Source organism: Chelmon rostratus, chromosome 11 (genome assembly GCF_017976325.1).
Source record: "Chelmon rostratus isolate fCheRos1 chromosome 11, fCheRos1.pri, whole genome shotgun sequence".
NCBI lineage: Eukaryota > Metazoa > Chordata > Actinopteri > Chaetodontiformes > Chaetodontidae > Chelmon > Chelmon rostratus.
The window spans coordinates 24995998-25023196 of record NC_055668.1 but is presented as its reverse complement, the minus strand read 5'-3'; the positions used below and the strand labels follow the sequence as shown (position 1 = coordinate 25023196).

Below are 27199 nucleotides of genomic sequence, written 5' to 3'. Positions count from 1 at the left end.
TCAGGAACACCTTGAGGGAATTTTTCCAAGTTTTGCACATACGTTCACTTGGACTCAAGGATGAACTGACTATATTTTAATGGTCTAAGGTCAAAGGTGGTTATTAACACATTACGTGGGAAACTTGAACCAGTTCTCACACACGAGTGAGCACAAAACCAAAGAAATCATGGTGGGATTGTTTTTTTTCAGTTTTGTAGCCAATGGGCCTTTAACCTGAGCCTTTCGCAAATCAAACAGATGCCCCAAACTTATATGCAGACATGATTTTTGGTTTCAAAATGCATGTAAACTGATTCAGAGAAGGAAACGTCAGAAAGAGGAGAGGAGGGTGAGAATAGAAGGATGTGACAGCAGGTCTGACCTGAGGTGACCCCTGGCAGATGGATGGGTGAAAGAGGACACTAGCATACACTCACATGTGCACTCGCTCACACACGCTAACACATGCTCACATGCACACACTCGTACACACACAGCCTGCTGTCTCTCCATGGCTCTCACTTTCCAGATGGAATTTGTCGCTGGAGTCAGGTGTCGCTTGAGCTGGTGGACTTTTGAAATTCTCAGACCGAAACCTTTCTGGGCATTCCAGCTATTCCGTACTGTCTCCTCTCTGTGAGCGGGGAGCTGCTGACAGGTCTGCCAGGGCTGGATAGCGTCCTGTATCTGACATCAGCATGTTAGTGTCGTTACAGTAGGCCATGGCTCACTGGACCACTTCACACCCGCTGAACTTTATTTCACAAAATGAAAACAAAGTTTGTGTCAAACATGGTGACAGCTCATTCAGGCTCATTCAGGCTCATTCAGGCTCATTCAGGCTCATTCAGGCTCAGTGAGGCTCAGTGAGGCTCAGTGAGGCTCAGTGAGGCTGAGTCAGTCTCAGCCAAGTCTCAGCCAAGGCTCAGCCAAGGCTCAGCCAAGGCTGAGTCAAGGCTCAGCCAAGGCTCAGCCAAGGCTCAGTCAGGCTCAGTCAGGCTCAGTCAGGCTCAGTCAGGCTCAGCCAAGGCTCAGTCAGGCTCAGTCAGGCTCAGCCAGTTAGGCTCAGTCAGGCTCAGTCAGGCTCAGTCAGACTCAGCCAGGGCTCGGTCAGGCTCGGTCAGGCTCATTCAGGCTCCGCCAGGCTCAGTGAGGCTAGTGAGGCTCAGTGAGGCTCAGTGAGGCTGAGTCAGTCTCAGCCAAGTCTCAGCCAAGTCTCAGCCAAGTCTCAGCCAAGGCTCAGCCAAGGCTCAGTCAGGCTCAGTCAGGCTCAGTCAGGCTCAGTCAGGCTCAGTCAGGCTCAGTCAAGGCTCAGTCAAGGCTCAGTCAGGCTCAGTCAGGCTCAGTCAAGGCTCAGCCAAGGCTCAGCCAAGGCTCAGTCAGGCTCAGTCAGGCTCAGTCAGGCTCAGCCAGGGCTCGGTCAGGCTCGGTCAGGCTCGGTCAGGCTCGGCCAGGCTCAGCCAGGCTTTTAAAACTCAAGTTTTAACATGTTGAGAAGCTGAATAAAACAAGAACAGGACAATACGACAATTATTATGATGAACAGTTCCCTTTGTTGTTGTCTTCAACGTCAGTAAAACCAAGTTAAGTCTCAGAGTGTGGCTCATAGTTAATTTGTTTATGTTATCATTTATTCTCCTCCTCTTCCTCTCTGTTGTTTATTCAAACACAGCTCTTCCTCCATGTTCTCTCTTGATAAATGTACAATAGTAAACACTCAGTTGCCAGCTGCCAGTTTATCACGAATGCAGTTTAATACAGCAGCCCTGCAGTAAATCCCATCTTTGTGAAGGTTATAATGTTTAGTTTTTGGAGGTTGTAGTTTCTGCTTGATCTGCTTTATACTGATGGTATTTTATACTGATGGTATTTTATACTGATGGTATTTTATACTGATGATATTTTATACTGATGATATGTTGCGGAGCCTCATGATATAAACCTTGTGGACGAAGGTTGGAATCATGTCTTCTGACCTCAGATGTCTGCAGTCGAACCAGAGCGACAAAGTGTTTGACTGGGTTGAAACCAGACTGCGATCAAGCAGGCGACTTATAAAGATGTATATATAATTTATTATATATATAAAGATTCTAAATTAAACTGTTCAGACAAGTCTTGCAGGACGATCCGCTTCTCTGCTGATACCAAGAATATTCCAAACCCCTGCAGTTGCCACAGTCCAGCTGACGACACTGCTCGAACCTCCAAAGCCTCACTGGAAGTCGTGCTTGTTGCGACAGAGTGATGATTTTTTGGAGAGCTGAAAACAAATTAACTGAAGCAGTTTTTGGCTTCTGTGGCTTTAAGCTCACAGGATGAACGTAGACATGAATAGTTTCCATATCCAGCCGTCTTAGTTTTGATCCTGTCAGACGCAGAGTAAAGTAAAGAGAGAGCAAATTGGCAAATTATTTTCTTATCCGGATCAGTGTTTCCTGTGCGTCCATCAGTCACAGGGGCTCAGCACGTTCCTCTCAGAGCCCCCAAACATCAAAGTCTCGGGTGGAAAATCAGAGTAGCTGCAGTAATTGAAGAAGCCACAGATAGCCGCCACAGTTGGCTTCCAATATGTGACCTTTGACCTCACAGAAGCCACACACAGCCCACTGAGACCTCCTACAACGTCTTAACTGTGTGTGTGGTGTGTGTGGTGTGTGTGTGGTGTGTGTGGTGTGTGTGTGGTGTGTGTGTGGCTCCCATGAAAGAACAGTTGGTATGAAGGGCAGTCACCACAGGCCAGGTCACACACTCAGACAGACGCCATCAATAACATGGCACCAGGGGCACACATGTCACACACACACACACACACACACATACATTAACTAATTAACACTTTCCTAACATGTCTCACCTTGCTGAGTTGCACTTTTTTCTCTGTGTGTCAGTCTCTAACTTTGTGTGTGTGTGTGTGTGTGTGTGTGTGTGTGTGTGTGTGTGTGTGTGTGTGTGTGTGTGTGTGTGTGTGTGTGTGTGTGTGTGTGTGCGTGCGTGCGTGCGTGCGTGTGTGTAGGTTGATCCTCAGGGAGAGTGGTTTGGCGCGGTACCTCCACTCCGCGGCGCTGCTGAGTGGCACGATGCTGGTTTTCGGAGGAAACACTCACAATGACACGTCGCTAAGCAACGGAGCCAAGTGCTTTTCAGCGGACTTCATGGCGTACGATATCGGTGAGAGCAAGTCTTAAATAACACACGCAGAAGCTTTGATTTGAAGCTGTGAAGAAGATTTCCCTCAATGATGCACCACATTATATTGGATACACGATTAGCTTTTGGTTTCTATAATCTCAATTATTGCATTTTCCAGTACAGTATGTTTGCCATATTTACCAGGCTTCAGACTGTGCGTGGTTAGGATAATAACTGAGGGCCCATCATATACGCACACATCCAGCTAACCCATCTTTGACTCATGATGACAATCTGACAAAGATTTTACCGAAAAACACACACACAGACAAATGTTTTCGTACCGATTTTCTGGTGATGGTTGATGATGCCCTTACTGGTATGAAGAGACGGAAAGAAGAGACAAACTAACACTAACAGAGCCAAAAAAACCAACAGCAAGTAGTCTTAAAACAGAAGAGTCTGTGATGGAGATAACAGGAGTGTGTTAGGATACAGAGACTGCACTGCAGGTGGAGGATGTGGATGATGAAGGATCCCATTACAGGCTACCCAGTCGTGCCATAGACCAGATGGCACCAGGATTTTCCCACCCCTCGATGGGGACATGGAGCGATGAAGGGAGCTTTGGGAGAGAAAAAGAGGGATTACACCAACTCTTCACAGGAGAGAAACAACAGGGAGCAGAGAGATTAACACAGTGAAGACAGAAGAAGGAAAAAAATGAAAGATGGATGTATGTGCATGTGCATCTATGGTGGAGTGTGAAAAAATTAAAGACGAAAAATGGCCGATTTCTTTACGGGAGGACAAGGAGGTAGCATAATCCTGCCGGTGGCTCCACGGACAAAGCTGCTGCCCTGTCCTTGTAATGCTGTGGTGGGGTTGCACCATTATCTACCCTATAACTGTTTGTTGAGGTGGCTAATGGTTAGGCAGGGCAACCTGTAGCGCTGAAACGATTGGTTAATGAACGCATTAGTTGGTTGACACAGAAATCATTGATAAATTTATTTAGCAGGAAGTCAAACATGTTCTCAAATGTGAGTATTTGCTGCTTCCGTCTGGTGAAAATCTTCAGTTTTTGGACTTTTGGTTGGAATTGATCGTTTTATAGTCATCAGCAAGCAGGTTATTATTATTTTCAGCCTGTTTAGCTCTGGATAGGGTTCTGTTTTACCCGCCACGGGTCTCTGGTCTCTATTTCAATGTGTCTAATACCTGACTGGATCCAAGTGGACTCTATCAGCTCTGATCACATGGTGTGTCGTAATAATCGCAGGAGAAAAATGTGATTTTTGAGGCGACATGGTGAGTGCGAACTGTGAAATGCAGAGAAAATGACATGCATTGCTGCTCTTTCTGATGCAGTTTCCTCTCTCTATTATGGGCTTTTTGGGTCAAACACATTCTGGATCGCGTCTCATTATCTTCCTTTTTTTTCTTGGACTGTGTCTGACTGTCATCCACGATTGAGTCCCCTCTTTGGAAACTTACATTTGCTGACGTAGGTGTCCCTTGGGTCGTGTTTTGGATCGGCTCCGAGATTGACATGAAGACCTCCAGGTTAGACAAAGTTGTTTCTGTCAGAGTCGTTGTTACAGCTGCAGAATCCCTGCTGGTGCCTCTGCGGCTGGAATGCCTTGCTCAAGGGTGTGCGTCAGGAGGGCTTGATGACAGAGCAAACTCTATTTGTATTTCTCCCATCAACGTTTTCCAGTTTGTCCTCGAATTTGATCTTTTCTGTCACAATTCAATTCATGTTGGAGAGTAATGAACTACTTGTAATTAAATTAGAAGTGTAACTTTTGCAGTAGCTTGATGGGAGTTACATTCACTACATTCATTACACAAGCTTTGCACAGTGATTCAAGTGAATAAATTGCTTTTTAGCATTTCTTGTGTTGTTAACGACTGACACTAGAAACATTTTTGGGCCATGAAAGAAAAGAAGTTGTGCAGTTTTTATGACACCATGCTTCTCCACACAAATCTAACAGCACTTATACAGCTGAGTGTATTAAGTGACTTTGCAGCCAGTTTTGCAAAAATTTAGATAAGAGAGGCAGATTGTAATGTTACAATTGAGCTGCTTTTTTAAGTAGCTTAAGTTATCTTCCAAAAAAGTTGGGATGCTGTGTAAAACGAAAATACAAACAGAATCAATCATTCGCAATCAAACTGCGTTATCTGAAGTGTTGCTGAGTTAGTTGCTCCTGTCTGAACTTGTTTGAAATGTGTTGCTGCATCAGATTCAGAATAAGCAGATAGACAAAAATCAATGAAGGTGATGAGGTCAAACATTAAATATATTGTCTTTGTGCTGTTTTCAGTTGAGTTTATGTCAGAGAGGATTAACAAGTTATCACAATTTGTTTTATTTATGTCTGTCCAAACTTTTTTGGAACCAGAGTTGTAATTTTTACCCCAAAAGTGCAAAAGTAGTTTGTTTCAAATATAATCCAGATTTCATCATTCTTGTGTTATCATCTAGATCCGAACCTCCCTCCCCTCCCCCCCTTCCTTTCATCTTTCTTGTCACTCTGCTGTAAATGATATAATAAAGGGGAGAAATAGCAGGGAGGATATTGGCGAGATAAAGCAGTGAACATGAGGAAGCGGGTGAAATAAGCGAGCGGGGCGCCGAGGAAGGAGAGAGGGATCTACACAGAGCGGGAGAGAAATAAAGAGTAAATGAAGGAGGGATTTAGGGAGAGGAAAAGAAGCACTGACGACGGTGGAAGAGAATTACCTAAAAACAATAAAGGTATTCCAGGATGAAGCTGATATTAAGCTTGTGAATAAAAGGGAAAATCGAAGGCAATAAACAATAAAGCATTCGTGTACAGAGCGGCTCCGTCTTAGAGAAGTTGGAGGCAACGTAGTGCTTCTCCTTCTCCCCATCAACACTCCCAATAAATGTGTGTATTTACATGTCCCTCAACTCTGCGCAAACACAGCCCTCTTTATAAATATCATCATTTATTCATTACCGCTCCAATATGCACTACTTTACTGTCCACCAGCCACCTCTCTGACTCACTGCAGAGAGGAGGAGGAGGAGGAGGAGGAGGGGGAGGAGATGGTGGAGAGAGAAAAACCAAAGGGAGTGGAGATGAAGGAAGGTAGCGTGAGTCGGATAAAGGAAGATGCTGCAGTGAGGGACGGTGTTCAAGACAAAGAAAGTTGGCAGTGAATGTTGTCACTGCATATATTTGTATGTGGTACTTATACATCTAAAATTTAACCTTTTGACAATGAACAAACAGGTTTCATGTTCACCTGCCTATTTTTTCATGGTCAAGGCCTTTTTTATTGTGATTAATTCGCATGTCAGTATATTTTTAAACTGTTATTTCCATCATGAGTGCTTTCATACAGAACCCGAACATCACGCAATGGAAAAAGAGACATTATTTATATAATATTTCTGAGCTTTCGCACTGTGTATAAAGGCATCAACATTTCCCTTTTAAAAAAGGTATATTTAAAAGTACATTCGTTTATCCCGGCATCATACGTTTCCCCAAACCCATTCCAGGAAATACTTTCTTCATAGGAAATTACTTGGAAAACTTTTATGAAATTAGTACAGTGGAGTTTCAGGTTCCATTATCTCACATTCCTCCAGATTACACAAAGTCTTACTGTCTGTCCACCTCCTCGTGCTTTCTGCTCCTCTCCTCCTCTGCTCTCTCCCTCCTCTCTCCGGGAGGTAATGAATTGTTCCACCTGTGGAAGTCACTTCTCTCCATCCCTTGTTTCGTCTTCATTCGCTCCTCCGTCCCTCCCCGCCTCGTTCGCTGCGAGTGGAGGGGGGTTCGGAGCGCTAATTTGTTTTTGTTTTGCCGCGCTAACCTTGGAGGGGCGACGCGCCGTTATTAGCTTCTCCTGCTCTTCTGCTGCCACACATTAGATTCAGGTCGACACGGAAGGCACTTTTCATTTGGATTTAATTCTCCCTCTCCCCCTCCAGCTCTCCCATCCTCCCCTCAACCCTGCCACCCTCACACTTCTAATTAGATTTGGGGGGAAAATGAACTCTGATTAAAAACGCGGTCCTCTCCAAGTTGACACACCACAGGCACACACCCACACACTGTCTGCTGCACACAAACACACACCTGACACACACACACACATGGCACAGCCCACTGAAAAGCCCAGGGCTTTTTGGAGTTTGGAAGATGTTGGGAGCCGTGATATATTGGAGGAGCAGACAGTGGCTGCCGTTCAAGCCTCCTCCTCCTCCTCCTCCTCCTCTCGCCCATCTTCATCAAGTCCTCCATTAGTGCAGATCAGATCAAACTGTCAATCAGCCCAGCCCGCCTGTTCTGGACTCATGATTTCCCTCTGTGTCCCACCATGCATTATTAACACAGACTTTCTCATATCCTGAGAGGAAATTAAAATCCGTGTTGATGTGTGTGTGTGTGTGTGTGTGTGTTTGTGTCGCGGCTGATAAGGATCTGTTGAGCCTGCAGTTCTTGGTGGGCAGTTTGGCAGCATCAGTCTCAGGGTGGTTGGTTTAGGTGTGTGTGCCCAGAAGATGAGCTCCAAAGTCACTGAAGCTATAATCTGTGTGTCATTTAGCGGGAGAAGTGTGTAGCTGTGTTTGGAGGTTGGAAGTGGAAGTGAGGTGTTGTTGGCTTTTGCAACATCACATTATCATGTTTGAACTATTTGACAAGCAAAAGCGCTGCATATCTGCGTTACATGCAGACGCAGGAAGTATCGATTCTCTGTCCTAATCAGACCTCGTACAGGCTTCATGCTGGGTCTCACCATCCAGGATATGTAACCTTCATGCCAGACAGAAAAAATGTTGCAAAAAAAGTGTTTTCAGAATTATTTGCTCCTGTGAAAACAACAGTATCGTTCAGGTTACTTCAGGTACTTGGTTAAAGGAAAGATCATTGTTGCAATGTGACAGGATGCAAACTGGTTTAGCACAAAAAATTAACACGCCCATCCAACGCTCTGACCTCTGCACCCTTACTTTCTATCGACTCGGTCTGCAAACCTGACCATGTTTGCATGGAAATGCAGAACTAAAACAATCCTCAGACCGTTTAAAGCCCCCTAACTGAAACAAAACCATTGTGCTTTTGATTAATAATAGGCTTTATTGTGAAAATAAATACTTTTGCAACAAAAAACAACAAATGAAACACAATACTTTAAAAAATGGCCCTAAAAAGTAGCATAGCATAAGGACAGTAGCATGTCACCTTTTCACTTCACAGCAGTGCTGAAACTTATCATGGTGGTTAAAGTGCCAAGTGAAAAATATTTCAACTTTTCAGCACCACTCTCACCACTCTAGCCTCTCATGTGGCTAATGTGCTCCAGGACCTTACAGGTTATATCAAGAAAAACAGTGGACAAAACATCAGTGTTAGTGCAAGATGGAGAAACAGATTCCACCAGGAGGTCACAGATTCAGATCTCCAGCCGTCTATGAGGTTGTCCTGCAAAGAGTTTACCTTCTACTTCCTCCTTAACAACCTTATAATAGTATTCAATATGTGTTATTGGTGTCACGTTCATCTTCTGAGTCAGTATTTTTATAATTCTCTTTTAGCTCAAAGAATTTGATCCCTGAGTTGCGTCTCTTAGGCGGCATTTCCACGCGAGGCTGTTCTGTACTGCCCCCGACAAACTTCACAGATCACACACTATTTGTTAAAGATTCATATCTCCATGTTTGTGACATAGTTTCCATGACAACATAATGTTAATATTTTATTAATTGTAATGTAAGTAGATTTAGCCATTTAGACAACCCCATTACCAATCTGAATGTTGTTATTGGGCTGCACAATCCCATGTCATAATCAATGGCAACGATTGGGCAATAAAGTTAGCTGAAATATATAAAAACTGATTAAAAACAGCAGTTTTATCACATTTGCTGCTCGGATCTGTCTCTATGACGTGTGCGGTCTCTACATTGAACATTGGCATTGTTCACTAGGAATGTTGTTTCTGTGGCTGCTGGGCTGCACTTTCACTGTCAACACAGAACAAACCTCAATGAAGGAATAAGCAGTGAGAAATGCACTTTCTTTAAGAGGGTGTAATAAAAATCTCAGTGCCACTCTGTTGGTAAACCTTGCAGCTACAGTCAGTTAGCTTAGCATAGCTCAAAGACTGGAAGCAGGGGGAAACAGCCTCCAAATGTTTCTCCTTAACACAATGTACTGTATGCACCTTTTGTATAATGCAAACTGTAAAAATATCAAACTATTTCTCAGCTGAATGTTGAATGTATATATATTTTTGAACAACAAAGAATAGACAGATTTCATCTTTAAGCTCATGGTTAAGGCAGGTGTTACATTATGGTCTTCCTGTCCTGGCACAGCCTGAAAAGCTGCACTGAGGGAACAAATGCACCTGTTCACACAGCCACCAGCTCCAGTTGCCAGGCTTCAGTATTACTTGATCGTATCAGCGTTGCTCTGTTTTGCATGCTAATATGACCGACCTTTAACCCCTGATGGTGATGAACTCATTGCTCTTGGTGCTGATTGGAACGACCCTCCTCCTTATATCCGCTCACTGTGTCCTCTGACGCATCCTTCGCTCTTAAACAAGCGCTCCCAATTAGCACACCGTTTAACGAGGTCGTTAGCAACCTGGCGGCCCCGAGTCCCCATCTCTACCGGCTCTCCGTTTACGTTCAGGGAAGGCTCATCTGGCTAAATGGCACATTTACACTAACACACCACAGTCTCTCTCTCACACACACACACACACGCACACACAGAGTCATTTCCATATTAATATAATGGGAGCACGTTGGGGTCATTAAAACATCAGAGAGTTGTAAAATCCAAATAGTAAAATACACAGAGCTGATAACTCCAATGATAACTAGAGAAAGTGAGCGAGCGAGATAATTTATGATGGTATTTGGCGCTGTGAAGTGTTTTATGAAGTCATCTCCCAGATTATCTTCTCTATCTTCTCAATATCACCACGATTTGATGTGAAAAGGTTAGGATAATGACTTCTTATTCCTCGTAATGAAATTAAGGGTGGAGGTTGAACTGTGGGTCACCCTCCTCTGTTCTCTCTTCCCGCAGGCAGTCATTTAGGTATTCAAAGAAAAAGAAGAGAAGAAGTGGTGGATGATGAGTCTCTCATTGAGTGTATGGTGGTGTAGTGATTGTACCAAAATAAGATGAAAACGCTTGCCAACGGTCAAGGAGGCGTCTTCTAAAATGAAATGTCAGGACACAGCGAATAAGACCTTCCTCAGCATTATAAATGCGTATTAATTTTTAAGTAACTGACCCTTTAATGGCCTGTCAGTTAAACCACAGCAGCTAACACGTTTTTAAAAGATGGATGATGATTTTTAGTTCACATGTTTTGATTTCTGTGCTCAGTTGCTGTGGTGCCTTATCTTATAAGAAAATAAAGGATTCATTAGACCTAAAATCATGGACTCGCCTGTGCTTTGTCTGTTGTTTTCTTACATTGGAACACATCAGGGTGCATTATACCTCACTGAATGAACGGGTGGTTAATACAAGTGTTTTGTGGAGGTCAGAGAAGCTACATACAATCCTCCCTCTCACTGTTTCTTCCTGACATTTAGGGGTTTCTCATTAAAGAAATACCTACTCAAAAACCCACAAAGCTAAACTCCTGAAATCTGTGTTGTTTGTGTGAATGCTTCTCTGCAGCTTGTGATGAGTGGACTGTCCTCCCCAGACCAGGTCTTCATCGGGACATCAACCGCTTTGGACATTCAGCAGTGGTTAGCAACGGGTGAGTTTCCTCCTTCCTTCCGTGCTGGATAACTGTAGGTCATCACTGCTGAACTCCACCTGTGTAGTGCTTTTTTCTGTACAGGCCTGACTCCTAGAAACTGTGTTCATATGCAAGTAATCAGATTGTGCTGTCAAACTTAATCAACATTTGTTTGACTGAATGAAACTGCAGTTTATGTGTCATGCTGGAGTCACAGGGAGGCAAAGTGCAGGCCTGTGACACCAGATTCCAGAGTTCAGGTCCAAACCGCGGTCAGGTTTAGGCAACAAAAGCAGTTTGGTTAAGGTAAATGTCAGATCGTGATTGCTGCTGTACTAAAACCGACCGTGATCTGTTGTTAAAACATATTTGCTGTTGCTAATTAGCTGCATATAAATGCAATTACTAGGAGACAGAGCTCGTTTATGCACTCTGAATTTGCAAGATTCAGAGGTGCTAATATGCTAACACTGATGCTCAACTCTGGGTAAAACTGCTAAATAATCTACTTAACTGCTCAATTACATTTATGCAAATGCACATCTATTCAGGATGCATTATTCTCAGCACATTGTTCCCTTTCCTTGATGTCTTCCTGCAGTGTCCTCTAAGTTTCGGAGGCGCTGAGAGTCTCGGTTGACTTTCCTCTCCGCCTCTCCCTTCGCCACATCACGGTTTTGTTGTGTAGTTTATGGATTGATTTCTTTATCTGGATGCTAAATTTAGTTTCAGTTTACACTCCTCTTGTCACGTCTCCCTCTGCTGACTTCTCTGAAGCTCTTTGCTCAGAATCTTGTCACCTCCTGTCTCTGTGTGCATGTCTCTCCTGCTTCACTTTCTCAGTAACTTTCTTTACACCGTCTATATATAGAAACATTGTATATATGCGTTGTGTATCTGTCTTTATTACCCCGAGAGCTCTATTTATACCTTTTCCAAATCTTACCTGTGTTTCGCTATAGCTTCATTCACACAGGAAAGTTGGTCGATCCAATTCTTCCATCTTTGTGCTGTGGTTTCTATAAAAATCTGAATGTGGTTCTTGAATCGCTGTATTGTCAGCCATTCACTCTGCCACTTACAAAGGAAGAACTGCATAAGACTATTTAAAGCAAAAAGCTAAATAAGGGAGCTATTGATGCACCCTGGATATCTCAGCCAATTTCCTCTTGCGGTGAAAAACTGGCAAACGTAGGTATCACGTAGGTTTCTCAGAGCTTTGACTAAGTCTGACGCAGGTTTGTTTCTCTTTAACATTATCATGAGCATCAGTCCCTTTGAATCAAAGAGTACACAACTTTTTTATAGGTTGGTAAAATACTGAAACGTCACTGACGACACTTTCTCAAACATTTCAAGAGTTCCATCACGATGCAGAGTGACTTATTCCTGAACTCAGAAATAATGGTCTGACCCTTTAACACCATTTACCCGCCAAAAAAGTCAGCTTTGAGCACAAAAATGTCAGCTTTGAACTTCAAAAGGCCAGCTCCAGACCACTTTTACTCCCACATTTTTTATCACGAACCAAAGTTCAGCTTTATTTTTGAAAGGTTCTGCTGCCTTCTTAACATTTCTTCATCTGTCTTCATCTCTGCAGGCATTTCTTGTTTCTTTAAGACTCGTACTTTCTCCCTCTAACTTTTGTGACGTCGCTTCCCTCCGCAGCTGTTTGTACAGCTTTCTGTTGCTCTTGTCATTCTGTATAATCCTCTCTGTATCTCCCTCAGTTCCATGTACATCTTTGGAGGTTTTTCGGGCCTCCTTCTGAACGACGTGCTGGCGTACACCCCTCCGTCCTGCCTGGCCTTTTCTAACCCGGCTGTGTGTGCTGCTGCTGGACCGGGCCTTCGCTGCCATTGGGTCAAAAGTAGATGCGTCCCCTGGGAGCCGAAACCACCTGAGCACATTTTTCCTGCTCCTTTTTGCCCTGCACGACCTGGTACGTCACTCCCGTCTACCAAACTGACAGTCGTCTCTTTCTCCCTAAATATTTTCACTGTCCTGTCTACATATTTTCCTGAAACATAAAGCAAAAACACACATAAGTGTTGCTCCCAAAAGGACTATTTTTAAATGAGAATAATAATTATTCTGAGGGATTTAGCTTCTGAAGTTTGTTTGCATACCATAATTATAGGTACAGAAGGTCAGCGCTGCAGCAATTACCTCATTTGAAGTAATTAGTTTCAGTCTGAACCCTCCTTCTCCTCCCCGTCATCTGTCTCTGCCAGATGTAGATTCAGTATCTTTTCCAGGTATTGTGCCTCAGGCAGCTCACTGCAGCTTTTAATACGAAGCCATTGTGCTAATGGTCGTACTGTCAGACTTCAGTAGAACAATAGTACACGCGGATGGACTGCCTCAAAGGACCATGTAGTTGCTTTTCATGTTTAAGCCTGTTTACTACTAATCACAATTACTTCACATACATTTTACATCATGTCGCATTTTTTATGGACCATTCAGACATCTATTGATTTAGATTTATTCCTGTAAAATGTACTTGAAATGTGCTCCAGTTGTGTAACCCATCACAGTGAAGATAGTTCCATGCAGACCTTGCAGGTGAATCTGCAGTTAATCTACCTCACCGTGCAAAACGTATGCAACAACATCACCCAAAAGAAACACATTTTTTTAATATTTTATTATTATGTATATAATCTTTACTGCTTGCTATTTTGATATTTTATTATGTATAGTTTGTTCTTTATAGTCTGTCTATCTATCTATCTATCTATCTATCTATTAAAAAAACATAAAAATTTTTACAAAACTAGGTGGTAAATTATTGCCAAAGAAGCTTCAAAACTAAACAAAAACAAAAACAATACAGACACGGCCCTTTTAATGTCTACCAGAAGTCTGATGGATTAACATGTCCCAGATCAGCGTTCAGCCTCAGCTTTAATCTCACATACATGTTTATTCTCTAAATCCAGCACAGCATGCATAAATGACCACAGTGAAATAAACCTGCATGACACAACTCTCTTTTCCATGTGTAAATACCTTTAATCACATCCAAACATGGTGATTACATGTTAGCTTGCTCTCACATGGACACCACATGAGTCTGTAGAACAACAAGTGCCAGATGGACATTTCAGTGCTGCTCATGCCTTTCAGACTGATGCAAGCCGACTCTGACTTTTCACTCCTGTGCTCATCTTGGCACCGGCATTGAAACACTTGTTAGCAGATTATGATTAGTGGCGATTGATCAGCACACTTCTGGTTCATCCTGAATTCCCACTAGATGAATAAATCTCTTCTAATGCAGCAGGAGTAAGAACTAAACTCCTGAAGGAAGTGGAAATGAAACATTGTCAAAGAGAGTTTACTGTGACAGCTGCAGACGAAAGAGCTTTAAGCGTGGACAAGCTACATTATGTTTTTTTTTTTATATGCAGTGCTGAATAATAAGGTGTGTTTCTCCCTGAAAGTACTCATGCACATGCTCCATGGAGCCATTTTTCCTTTTTTCCTTAATAATGTTGATGTAATTTACTCCTGAGTCTCTGAGGAGGTGAAAAGCATTACTACATTATTACACACTATAGGAAAAATATAACGACCTGCTGAATTGTGTGTGTGTGTGCGTGTGTGCGTGTGTGTGTTGTGCCCTCTTCCAGACAGTACAGACGAGCAGTGTTTCCGCTTCTCAGACTGTGCGAGTTGCACCGCCAACACGCGAGGCTGCCAGTGGTGTGAGGACAGGAAGTGTATCTCTGCAGCCAGTAACTGCACCGTGGTGAGTTTCACTGGGTATCTGTAAAGCAAGACCAGCTGCTATTGGCAGAGCAGGCATCTCAAACCGGTTCCATAAAGGGCTGTGTGGCTGCAAGTTTTCATTCCAACCAAGGAGGAACACACCAGGCTGGAATCAATTAATCAGCTGATCTCAGTCTTCAGCTGATAACTAAGTGATCCCTTGATGTTGATTGGTTGGCCTGATGTGCTCCTCCTGGGTTAGAATGAAAACCTGCAGCCACGCGGCCCTTTATGGAACCGGTTTGGGATGCCTGCCCTAGCGCCTTTCCACCAGTAGGAAAAAGTGTAGTTTGTCTCTGGGGTGGTGGTAGAGGGACGGCTGTGAGGTCAAAAGGGTTCATCCTCTCTGGAGCATGAATGCACTCGCTGAATTTCATTGCTATCTGCCCATTACATTATGAAAGGTGGCATTTTGACTGGAAAGTGAATAAAGCCTAGAAAGTCGTATAGTCAATGTCATGTTAATTTATTAGTGATTTGTTGTGTGCAAGGTAAAAAGTTTGAGCTGATGGTGGCTAGAGAACAGTTCAGAGGGCCGTCAGAGTCGTCAGGAATGACAAAACCAGAAGCTGTTTGTCCACATATAAAAGACCACGATCAGTGTTTCAGCCTCTTTGAAATGATCCCACACACTCACACACAACTCATCATGTATGTTTATTATATTTTATCCTTTCGAGCATGTCTTAAATTCACATTCAAAAGATCATGTAGTGTTTTTTTTAGATGTGATTCAAGGTTTGTGTGATTTTTATTGCTAACTTTGGCTAAGTGAGTTTATGTACTTTTGCTCATTTTGTTTCCTCTCTGTCTCTTTCTCTGTTTCTACTCCTAATCCTGCTTTCTCTGTCCGTCTTTGTTTGTGTGTCTGCATGATGCTTTTGTCCGTTTGTGTGCGCTTGGCTGGGTTTAATATGAATCTGTGTGTGTGTGTGTGTGTGTAGCTGACTCTGGAGCTGGCCCAGCAGCATGGCGGCGCTCTGTCTCTGTCTCCCCCACCGTCCATGTTGTCTGAACATCAGCTGAGCTTGTGGAAGCACGGAGCCCGAAGGAGGGGACATGTGTGTATTATTTGACACTTGACACTTCCTGTTAGGCTGCAGGTCAGGTTGCACGAGGTTGAGATCAGAGGTCAGAGCAGTCCCAGAGCAGTTATATGGAAATTTGGGTCAATCTGAATCCAAATTTACATTTAATTCAAGTCCTTCATCCTTTTCAAACAACCTTTTCTTGACATTGATTTAAAATGGTGACCACCATGCTGTTAAAAGACTTCAGGCCTTACTTTGGTGTCTGGAACGCAGCTTTGCACCTACGAACTGCTATTTTCCTGGGAGGCATTAAGGTTTACTTGACTGAGCCAGTTTGGGGTCTTGGTGACCTCATGCTCCAGTGTTAGAGGGTGTCCGTGCTGCCCATTGGTCACCCTCTCAGATCAGGTTGGAAGTTCAGCACACCTGTTTTCCAGAATATTTTTGTCACTTTGTTTGATGAAGGCACACCCACACTGTCCTCTCTAAACACACACACACACACACACACCTTTTTTTTTTTTTTTTTTACTGTTTTCCAAGTCTCTCCACTTTCATTTGTTCTTTCAACCAGCTGACATGTGATCACACACATTAATGCCATAGAGACAGAAAAAAAGACCATGACAGTTAGTGGCCTCCACTGAAGGCCTTCACTTTGCACTGGTGGCTCTCTTTACAACCATCTGAAGGCAGCAGGTGTCTGCTCCATCAGAGAGTGGAGTGATGTTGTGCACCATCAAACCACAATTATGCTCTGCAGGTCTTGACTGACTGTGGAGCCTCTGTGCTCATGTGCACATCAAGCTTCTCATTTTTCTTAATTCTTCCATTAAGTTTCTGCTCTAAATTGGTAAAATTATTATCAGGCAACAGCTCCACGTGTCGTCTTTTTACAGAATCTGTGTCGCCTGGAGCTCCATATTTGTAACTGCAGTACAGGTGCACATGTGGCTGTGATGAGCAACAGAATGTGATGTAATAATGTTCCCAGAAACAAGAGATCCTTCTTATTTGTGAATCACATTTTTGCCGCAGTATGAAAATGATGGGCAAAGATTTTGTTGTCAGATTGTCAACAAATATTAATAGACTGCATTATAAACTCGACTCTTCCTTTATTTATGGCGCTGCAGTGGTGTTAAACTGCAGATGGACACCGTGTGAATCGTTTTGATGAGGAAAACTCTTTCCAAACTGAGCGAGCTCTTAAAGTTGATGAAACTTATGATATATGATGCAGTGTTCTGATCCCAGCCTGTATGTAAGTGTGCCACAGGTGCGCCAGGTGAGCCAATACTAAAAGTTTGTTTGACATGTCGCCGACTTGATGAGCAGCCGTGCTTAACTGCACCACCAGGTTCATGAAGATAGATCCCTTCAACTGAACCGTCATTAATTAATTAATCTTCACTTATCAAAACCTTTCCAGGTTAAATAATACTGTCATTAAAACATGAGAGAGGATCATAAGACACTGTCTGTTCTGATCAGCCAAAGATATGCCATACATGTATTAAAATGAGTTACAAAAATTCTCTTATTGTAGAAAAAGAAATTATAAAACTAGGAAGCACTCAGAGAGCACCAAAACTGTCTAGATAACGTAGAATACTGTAATAACTGCAGTAGTTAATGAAGAAACAGCTAAAATGTTTTAAAAAACTACAACAATTAAAACACACAACTAACAGAGTGCCAGGACCAAACAAAAACATCCTTTTATGAGGTTGTATGTCATAAAATGTAGATGTATGCAGCATTTTCTGATGAAAAAGAACAAAACAAGGTAAAATAAGCAGTAGATGTCAAGATCGTGATACTTTTAATAGTTCTGTATCTCAGCCTTTAAAAAAAGACAAAGGCCATAAAGTTGTAGCATTTTTTCACCCTTTTGTAATAAAGGGTTAAGATCTGTGTTTACTTTGATAAAACAGAACAAGGTTGACACATTTTTAATACACGTAATACATCAGGAAGCTTTCTCATGAAACTTTAAGGCTGTGCCAGTAGTGACTGACAGTCTGTCATTCTGTCAGAGGAGGCAGAGAGTTTTTAGTCCCCTGAGCTTTTAGGTAAAGCTGTACCAGAAAGAATATCGTGTTTCCTCCAACGCCGTAGATAAAGTTGTGAAGTCGAACATTTGCTGTAGTGTAAGTGAGACGCTCGAAGAATATAGAATAAACACAGCTTCAATAAAAAGTCCACCTCAGTGTAGTGTGTCCCTCATATTGAATTTTCAGTCTGCATGATCTGTTTGGCCGTTTGATTCCTTCAACCATCAAACTCAATTCATCTTCAGCTTTTGTTGCACACTGAATCGATTCCTCCAAGTTTATTGCATTTACTGTAAAAGAGGACGCAGCTGATGAAGTTTAACCGCACTGATGTCGTTTCCTCTCCATGTGTGTTTTGAAGTCGGTGAGGGAGTCGTCCAGGTGTAAGCGCAGGGAGGAGCAGGAATGTTTCAGACTGGCCAACTGCAGGAGCTGCTCCCTCAACGCCAACTGCCAGTGGGAGCTGCAGCAGCAGGAGTGTCAAGCGCTGCCTGGTGAGGAGACACACTCACGCACACAGAGAACAAGCATGCACTCCCACTTGAGCTTTTTATGTCTGGATCAGCCTGGTAATGGCCTGATCAAACAGCCACAGGGACTTTGAGAATAAAAATTAGAACTGGTTATGACAATTAGCATTTTAGGTGCGTAGTAGTGCGTCATTACAGTTGACAATGAATCCTGCCTTTTTCTGTTTTTTCAGTATATGTATATATAGTACATTCAAATTCAAATTAAATCTATGAAGCTCATTTCATTCCAAGTAAGAGAAGAACTTTTTGCACCTGTGAATTGGTTCCTGAGGCAGATTGAGACATTATGCAGCAAAAATCAACACACACAAACTTGCATAAACAGTTGCATGCATGCATGCATTAGCTGTAAGAAATGCAGTGTGGATCTTTTGATTACATATGTGATATTGGAGTGAATAATGCTATGACTCTGGCAGTGACCTCTGCAGTCTCCTGACGATCATCATGTCTGTAACGAATATATTTATTAGTCAGTGGTGTTGAGGGAGTGCTGTGCTCAGTGCAACGTACACACAGCTCCAGAACATTTGCATGTTCCCGCACTGTCCAGCTGCATGTTATTAGTGGTCTTCACAAATCAACACTCTCATGCATCCATGCAGGCATGTGCACAGCGGGAATTAGCATACATTCATAAACACATAGTTCAGAAATCTGCTCTCCACTCAGCTGCAAAGGGAAGTAGGCCAATTAGGAGTGTTTACTGGAGGTTCTGAATATGGATTCTTGGCTGACTAATAAACTTGAGTCCACCATGTCCTCCATGCTCCGCTGTGCTGTGGAGCCCTCAGCTAAAGCTGCTCTCGGTTTGACTTTGGCGCTGGTATGACTGAGGGCAAAGGAAATACCCTTGCTAATAGAATCCACAAATGATCCTGTTACTTGCTGTGTTCTGTTTTGCTAATGGCCTGCTAGCTAGCTGCTTTGCTGCAGTTTGAAATGGAAGTTTGCAGTAGCTTTAAGCAGAGGCTGCTATTGTGTTTGCTCCCTTTCTTCTGTACACATCAAGGCCCCGTAGCCTGGTACACATCCTCCCCCGCTGCCTCCCCCTTTGGTTTGTTATGAACTGTTAGCCGGCTCTGTTGTTCAGCTGATGTGAAAGAGTGTGAATGTGGAGCACTGAATTACAGTCCCAGGAAGAATGTGTTTAGGATCTGCGTTGAAATAAAGTACGTTGAATTTCATTATATAAGCTGTTAAACAGTGCTTACATGTAACCTTGATATCCTGTCATGGTGTAATCTCTGTATTCTGTGGTCATCACATGAGTCCACATTAAACCCCAGTCATGCTTCCTGATGCATTGTTTGGATTTTTGACTCAGTTGAGGGCAAAATTTGGTCTCAGTCCAGTTTCCACGTTGCAGCTTTGCTGCTCTAATATAAATCAGTGAGATTTTAGGACTGCTGCAGCTACATACTGTATTCTCCTTGCAGACTTGCAGGATTCACACTGCTTTATTATCCAGATATTGTGGACATATGAGTCAAAACAACTTAAAATTTCAAACTTTTGATATTTCTGTTTAGACAGCAGTTATTGTCTGACTTTCCTTCACACCGGCGCACTGTAGCAGCTTGGCAGGACATTTTCCTTCAAATATATCTCATTTTTGACAACAAACCTGTGCTTCTGTTCTCTGTGTGAATCGAAACGTAGTTTTCAACTGGCTGCAGCTGCCGCACATCACACAACATTTGCGTGAGGTTGAAACTTGCTCAACTTTCCCACGTCGCATTGTTGAGTCTCGGCGTCTGGTGCCAGCTTGTGTATTGTGGTTCACTTCAAAATGACTGGCTTACTGTCTCTTCTCCAGCCTCTGTATGTGTGAACAGTGCCATTTAGGAAAGGGGCCTTTACGAGGGTCACTGGCCACACTGATGAATTTAGTATGCCTCTGTGTGTGTTTCTGAGTCCATTAGTGTGGCATGACACACTGTATTTTGTGTGATTTTCAGTTTAGATACATTTGCAGTATGACGGTGGCTGAAATGAACTGGGGTAATGGAAACCATCATGGCAGCTGTGGCCTTTTCTTTAGACACCATGTTATGAGTAATTATTCTAAATGGCCTGACATGTCTATCTCTGATTTTACACAAAGACCATGACCTAATCTATCTATTTATTTTTGTACTCCTCGTCTTTTTTCCAAATTCTGTCTTTCTTCTCTCACGTTGGTCAATTATTGTCCATTGCTATTGCTTGTGGGGGAAAAAAATAAAGAAAGCAGGTATTTTCTTTTCTGTAGCATGAAAAGGTTTGTGATGGAAGCCATTACGGGCCTGCGAATGTAATCAGTCCTGGAGTCCAAAATAAACATCGGTGCGCAGCGGAGGCAGAAAGACTTTTTCTTCCCTTTCATCCTGGCTAATTGAACGGCCTCTCTACTATTATAGTCTGCCACAAGATGCTATCAAGTGACCCTGCTAAGAACAATGAGTGCATATATATTTTTTATGGGTGAGTTTGTCTGCCAGTCTGACTCAGCCTTTGTTATTGGACTCTTCAAATACCACAGATATCCACTTTTCTGTATTCCATGCACAACATGTTTCTTCTGGGAATTGTTTGTGTCATTGATGAGTCAGGTCAGTACAAAGCAACGTGACTCTGATCTAAAATAACAGCGTAAAAGTAAGATATGTGACTTATTAACCACATTAACCAGAAACATTTCTCTCTAAGCTGTTCATGCTTCAGTTGGTTCTGACAGCACACTTTCTTTTGCAGACCATGTCCAGTGTAATTCCTCTCTTGTCCACAAGTTGCCCTCAGTGATTGACCCGCCTTTGCGAGTCACCTGACTGTCCACCTGCCTGCACACCTGCTCTTCATTACTCATTAGTGTCAGTCTATGTATGCCAGCCCTGGACCAGCAGCATCTCTGCTTTTTGTCGACATCTAACTGCGTCCCTACATTTTTCTTTTTGGGTTTGTTTTCTGGTTCTGTCTGCCTGCCTGTTGAGTACTGAAGCCTGGTTAAAGCTAACTGTAGACCTGCTAGCATAATAACTTGGTATGGTTGCCTAATATACCATTCAAAACATTACCAAGCTAGCAAACTAAACTCACTGCAGACATGGCTAATCGAAAGCCAGACATTAGCTGTTGAAATATTACAACATTACAAGCTAAGGCCAAATATTAGCATGTTTCATTCTAAACAAGCTAAACCAAAATGTTAGCACGTTAACATGCTAAAAAGGATAAGCCAAACATTATTGTGGTTAAGTGTAGTTGTAGGCACATTAAAATGCTAATGTTTAGCTTGTAATAAAACTATAGGAATGTTAATGTGCTAACATTAGCATTGAATTATATCAATGTTAGCTGTGCTTTGAGTTTAATGCTACTATTAGTGTATTGATATGCTAACAGTTGCCTGTTTATATGCTGGATGTAGACCTATAGGTTTTGTTTCTGGAGGCTGTAAATTGTCACTGTAGTCTAGTTTTTATACTTTCTGTTGACTAAGAATGAATGTTAACAGATATAATGTGTGTTTGCGTGCAGGCCAGCTTTGTGGGGAGGGCTGGCACCACGTCGGGGAGGCCTGCCTGAGGATCAACTCCAGCAGAGAGAGCTATGATAACGCCCAGCACTACTGCAAGAACCTGGGAGGAAACATAGCCTCTTTGCTCACAGACAAACAGGTCAATTTTGTCCTGGAAGAGCTGCAAAAATACCAGCTGCAAGACAAGGTGGGTGGTGTGGAAAACAAATGAATAAATAAATGACGTGTGACAGGACATTGTTGGTGAAAGCTGTTTGCAGTAGGGTTATTAATGACATAAAAGCCAAACTTCAGACATGTTTGGTGAGACTGTCCAATTTAATACGAGCTCAAAGGTGAGTCTGCTGTGCTCCTGACTGAGCAAAGGTGAGCTTTTAAAATCAGTGCACACGCTAATGTTGCCTGATTTCTTGAGATTATTTAACCTGAGCAGTTAGCATTAGAAGCGGTTTTCATACAATACTCCTGCTCATACTCGACAGTAAAAAAAAAAAAAAAGTCTTCTTGTTGGTGCTGGTAATGAAATGATCCCATCCTCGTTCAACTCCAGCGAACAACAGAATCCACAGCCCTCGTTCTGTGCAAAAATTAATTCTGAAGGTCAGCTGACGATAACCTAGAGAGGCTTCAACAGTCTGAGTCTTTTTAGTATGACAGTCCCTCTCTGTGTTACCCCCCTCCTCTGCAGCTCAGTATTAAGACAGACTTGAATAAATCCAAACATTTCCTTTTAATAAGTGTTTAAAATGCCTGCGTCTCATCAGGCCGGTTTATTCTGAAAGTAATGAAAGAAACAAAATGCAATTTCCCTCAGAGCCACGATGTGTTTGTGGCAACACCGTATACATACATATAGTCTAATTAAATAGCTGCATCTGAATATAATTTTAGCTTTCAGCCGCCTTTATCTTTCCTGTGGAGCCTGAAATGTCCCGCTGAAGTTCAGTTCACTATAAGACAGAAAGTACATACTATATACTGCTTCTATGACGTTGTGATTTATTCTAAGATGTCAGACAATTTGTTACCTTGACATCATTAATATATAGTTATTTATTAGTAGATGCCAGAGAATGGAGATCATAAAAACTGAGTAATTGAACACAAGTGTACAACAGCATCTTATCAATGAAAGGACCCAGCAGTGTGGTTTTGCAGTTTTCTGTTATCAAAATTAGCATTCGATAACAACACTGGCATGATCTGAAAAGTCGTAACTCAGATGTGAAAATGTTTACTGCTGAAATTTTACAACACAGCTCCTATGGCTTCAAGCCGTTTGATAATTTCAGACTAATATCAGCGTTCAGACTTGTCAAAGTGTTTCACAGCAGCACAATGAGGATCTCGCCAGATACAGAGGAGCGAAACTTCTCCCCAGGATGTGTCCAATAGGGCTTTTTTTTTTCATTCAAATTTTTATTTAGAACAAAATCATAACAAATCTTACAGCACATCATGTAAACATTTTTTTTCCTGTTTTTCCATTTCCTCAATCCCAGGTAACAGAAAATTCACATAAAAATAGAGTTCAAATAAAATAAAACAATCAAAATATGACCCCTGACGTACACCGAGGTAGCGTTGGAGGTACAGGAACAAGGTCTTAACTTAAAAGGGGGTGCTTCCACCTTCAACATGCCTCTTATTACTAAATACAGAGAAAAATTTAATAATGAAACAGAATTTAAATGGTGAGAAAGGGTCAAAGTAGAAATAATTAAAAAAAATAAAAATATATCTTTAATTGAAATACTAATTAACAGAATAAATAATCAATGAGAGAGAGAAGAAAAAAAATAAAAAATGAGTATGAGTGTGGCCCAAGTCTGCCTACCTGAGCACATTAACATGCCCATATATTTGCATAATTACCTGTTTACACATTTATTTACAGACCTTCAGAATTACATTCCCTGGTATGCAGAGGTTTGCGGGTATATCTACACATTAAGTGCTCTATTACCCACTAAAGAAATAAGTACCACTAAATAACTGAATAAGTCATTAAAAAATAAGAACAAAAAGATGGTCTTTAGTACCACTTTATAAGTCAGATTAATTATGTTACCTCAATGCATACTGTATTTTGTTAGTTTTTTTTCTTTTTTTTCTTTTCTTTCCCTCCCCTCTCTTTTTGTAAATCGAAAATATAATATAGGTGAAAATTACAAGTACAGAGAGGTTAAGAGAGGGATCCCCAATGTGGCTTTTTTTTAACTCTACCATGGAGTCGAGGCATAAAAAAATAAACAGGAATAATTATCTTAGCCCACCGTGAAGCACAAAAATCAGCTTCATCATCACTTTTCGTCGCAGCAGATGAGTGACAGGATGTGAACATTTTCTCCGCCGGAATATCGACGCGTCGTGTTTATGGGGAGCTGTTATTCGAGACCCTGACATATTTGACCACACAGACTTTCTGGTGAATGTGCCACGTCAGCAGAAATGTGAGCAAATATCTAAACTCCTTGTGATCCTTGATCCTGAAGCGGAAAGTTTAAAGCTTTTCCGTGTTTTTATGAAAGCGATCACAGCGGTGGGAAAATACTTCTGATTTCTGTCAGACAAAACTTTAGCAGTATAATGAGATGATGATCAATTCTAATCATCGCGGGCCATTATGAAACAAATCACACTTGTTTTGTCGTCAAATAATTCAAAAGTTCACTAAACTACACTTCAGTGAGCTGCTGTAATTATAGTTTCTGCTTTTATAACAATCACAGTAATTAGCTGAGAGTTTGATTTAGGATCCACTTTCATGTAAAAGACAACATTATGTTTGTTGTTCAGAGTCTTCAGCCTTCTGGAACAAGACTACCGAGCTGATTCTCTTTGTGGACTTAATTTCAGTATTGTTATGCTTTTTCTTTTTTTTGCTCTCACTTCGGGTTTTTGTTCCTGTGGGTGTTTTTTTTTTTTTCTAGAACAGTGTCCCTGTTCACATGTGAACACGAGTAGTGCTCATTATTTTCCTTTTTTGTGTTTTTAAACAGAACCAAACCGACACAGAAAAGAACAAGAAACAAATGAGCAGTCTCAGAAGTTTATCAGGATTCCTTTTGTTCGTTGCTGCTTTAAGGTTTCTCTTCTTTCTGTTACTGGAAACAGGGATTGAAGTGTTTCTCCACCGCGTTTGGCCTAAAAATGTGTTGATGTGTGTGTGATTTTTCTCAGGTTGACCTCACCTCTAGAAATGCTGCTGTATTTTATTTATTCTGAAAGTGAGAAGGGGATATTCAAGCGCTGTTTTCCTGCCACAACCCCATAGCAGTTCCAGACTGGCAGTCTTATCTGCTGATGCTGTGGAGATACTTTAGATCTACAACATATTTTAATATTTAAATATACGGTCTTCATTCGTTGAGGGATTAGAAATTATTAAACAGAACCAGCAAAACAATCCTGAAGCATGTTCTCTAACCTGAACACAAAGAACATGTAAATCAGGTATAAAGCATCAATCCTTGGTCAGCATATGCTAAAGCTAACACTTTCTCTCACCCCGGCAGAGGTTATCTCCCTGGGTGGGCTTGAGGAAGATCAACGTGTCGTACTGGGGCTGGGAGGACGTGTCACCCTTCACCAACACCAGCCTGCGATGGTTACCCGGAGAGCCCAGCGACTCGGGCTTCTGTGCCTACCTGGAGCGGGCAGAGGTGGCCGGTCTGAAAGCGAACCCCTGCACGGCAACCACCGACGGCCTCATCTGTGAGAAACCTGCCGGTGAGAAAGAATGAGTGAGCTGAAAAAGGGCGAGAGAGAAAGCCCAGGATAAAACTCAGATTGGAGATAATTAAAAAAAAGGTGTATTACGGCATTTATTTGTAAAACGCAAACTTATTGCTAACAACTAAATCAATAAAACAGCCTAAAAGGTATAGTTTCACTATGAGGGAGGCTCTGAAACATTATCTCTATCCGTAACTACACTTTTTTCTCCATTCGTCCCATCGATCAGGGAGTCCACAGAGTCAAAGTGCTCGTCCCTGTAAGACGCCCTGCTCTCTGCGCACCACCTGCGCCAACTGCACCAGCCAGGCCATGGAGTGCATGTGGTGCAGCAGTACGCAGCGCTGCGTCGACTCCTCGGCGTACGTCATCTCCTTCCCCTACGGACAGTGTCTGGAGTGGCAGACCCAGGACTGTACTGGTGAGACGGGGGGGGGGGGAATCAGACGGGGGTTGTTGGTGGGGGTTGAGGGGTGGAGATCAACATGTATGTCAGACTGGGTTCAGGAGAGGGATTTAGGTCTGTCTCTGTGTGGGACGTTTGGCCCCAAAAAAAAAAAAAAAAAATCTTTACTCAATGGCCACTTGCTGGCTTTTTCAAGGCTTTCACAGTCTTCCAACTAGATTGATGTGGCTGAAAGCCCTTTTATCAGTATAATTTTAGGTTCTAATGTTTTCAATCAATATTCCTCCATTAAATTTTAGAGAAAACATTTTTTAGTTTTTGCTCGACTCCATGCATAACTTTAGATTTGAACGGCCCAGCGAGGTTCATGGTGCTTCCGTTTGTCATCAGCCAAGCAGCTCAGTCGCCCCATTTGTGAGAGACAGAAATCAAACATACTGCATCAGCTCGAGGCAGAGGTATGATTTATGCCTTTTCCAAAAGGTACAAAGGTCAGGCAAATGCAGTAACTTTGCTACTGCAAGTCTAGAAAGTGTTGTTGTTATTTAAAAAAGTATCAGTATCACGTTCAAGACACGAAATGTTGCAGTGACACCAGAAAAGTATAAACAGACATAGTTTTTGGAGGTGAGATGTCAGATCTATATATTATCCTGTCATTTGAATATGATGTAATGACTGAACACTGCATGGTTAGATGAGAAAGAATAGAGGTCACAGCTACAAGACAGACAAAGATATACAGGTGGATGAGTGAGGTGGTGTCGTTGTACCAGTGATGATACAACTAGAATATGTTGTGGGAACATGGTGTCATTGTAGACTCCTATTGATCCCTTTTCTTATCAGCAGTCAGGTCTCTGCATCTCACACACACACACATACACACAGTACCACCTTTCCTGTAGCTACAGGGCAGAAAATCGATCATCTACAGCGACACACGACTGACTCAGTATGAAGTCCTCGCTGCTGTCTCTTAGCATTCCTCTCATATTAACACCTCCCTGGGGCTGCTGGAGGTTTTTCACTTTCACCGCTGCGTCTCCATGTTGGTTCTGTTTGAGTACATAGCTGTGTGCAGGAATGTTTGTGTACGTGAGACGGGCGAGGGATCGTGACCCCTGAAACCAGATACCACCTGGTAAAGCTGGCCGGCCCTGCTGCAGCCTCTCTGACTTACTGCTTATGATGATTTCCTTTGTTTTACACTGGAAATCGTCATGACATGACAGGATTTCCTGCTTAACTACTAGTAG

The 27199-nt window shown here is 42.3% G+C and overlaps 1 protein-coding gene across 1 annotated transcript in view; it reads left to right on the top strand.

Moving 5' to 3' along the window:
- Positions 1-27199, top strand: part of atrnl1a (attractin-like 1a) — a 246474-nt gene that overhangs the window by 53251 nt on the left and 166024 nt on the right. Inside the window, exons 10-18 of the mRNA XM_041947414.1 lie at positions 2999-3153; positions 10812-10896; positions 12609-12820; positions 14517-14635; positions 15600-15716; positions 18105-18237; positions 21796-21983; positions 25315-25528; positions 25764-25955. Coding sequence (XP_041803348.1) covers positions 2999-3153; positions 10812-10896; positions 12609-12820; positions 14517-14635; positions 15600-15716; positions 18105-18237; positions 21796-21983; positions 25315-25528; positions 25764-25955 — 1415 coding nt within the window. The remainder of the gene's footprint in view (positions 1-2998; positions 3154-10811; positions 10897-12608; positions 12821-14516; positions 14636-15599; positions 15717-18104; positions 18238-21795; positions 21984-25314; positions 25529-25763; positions 25956-27199) is intronic.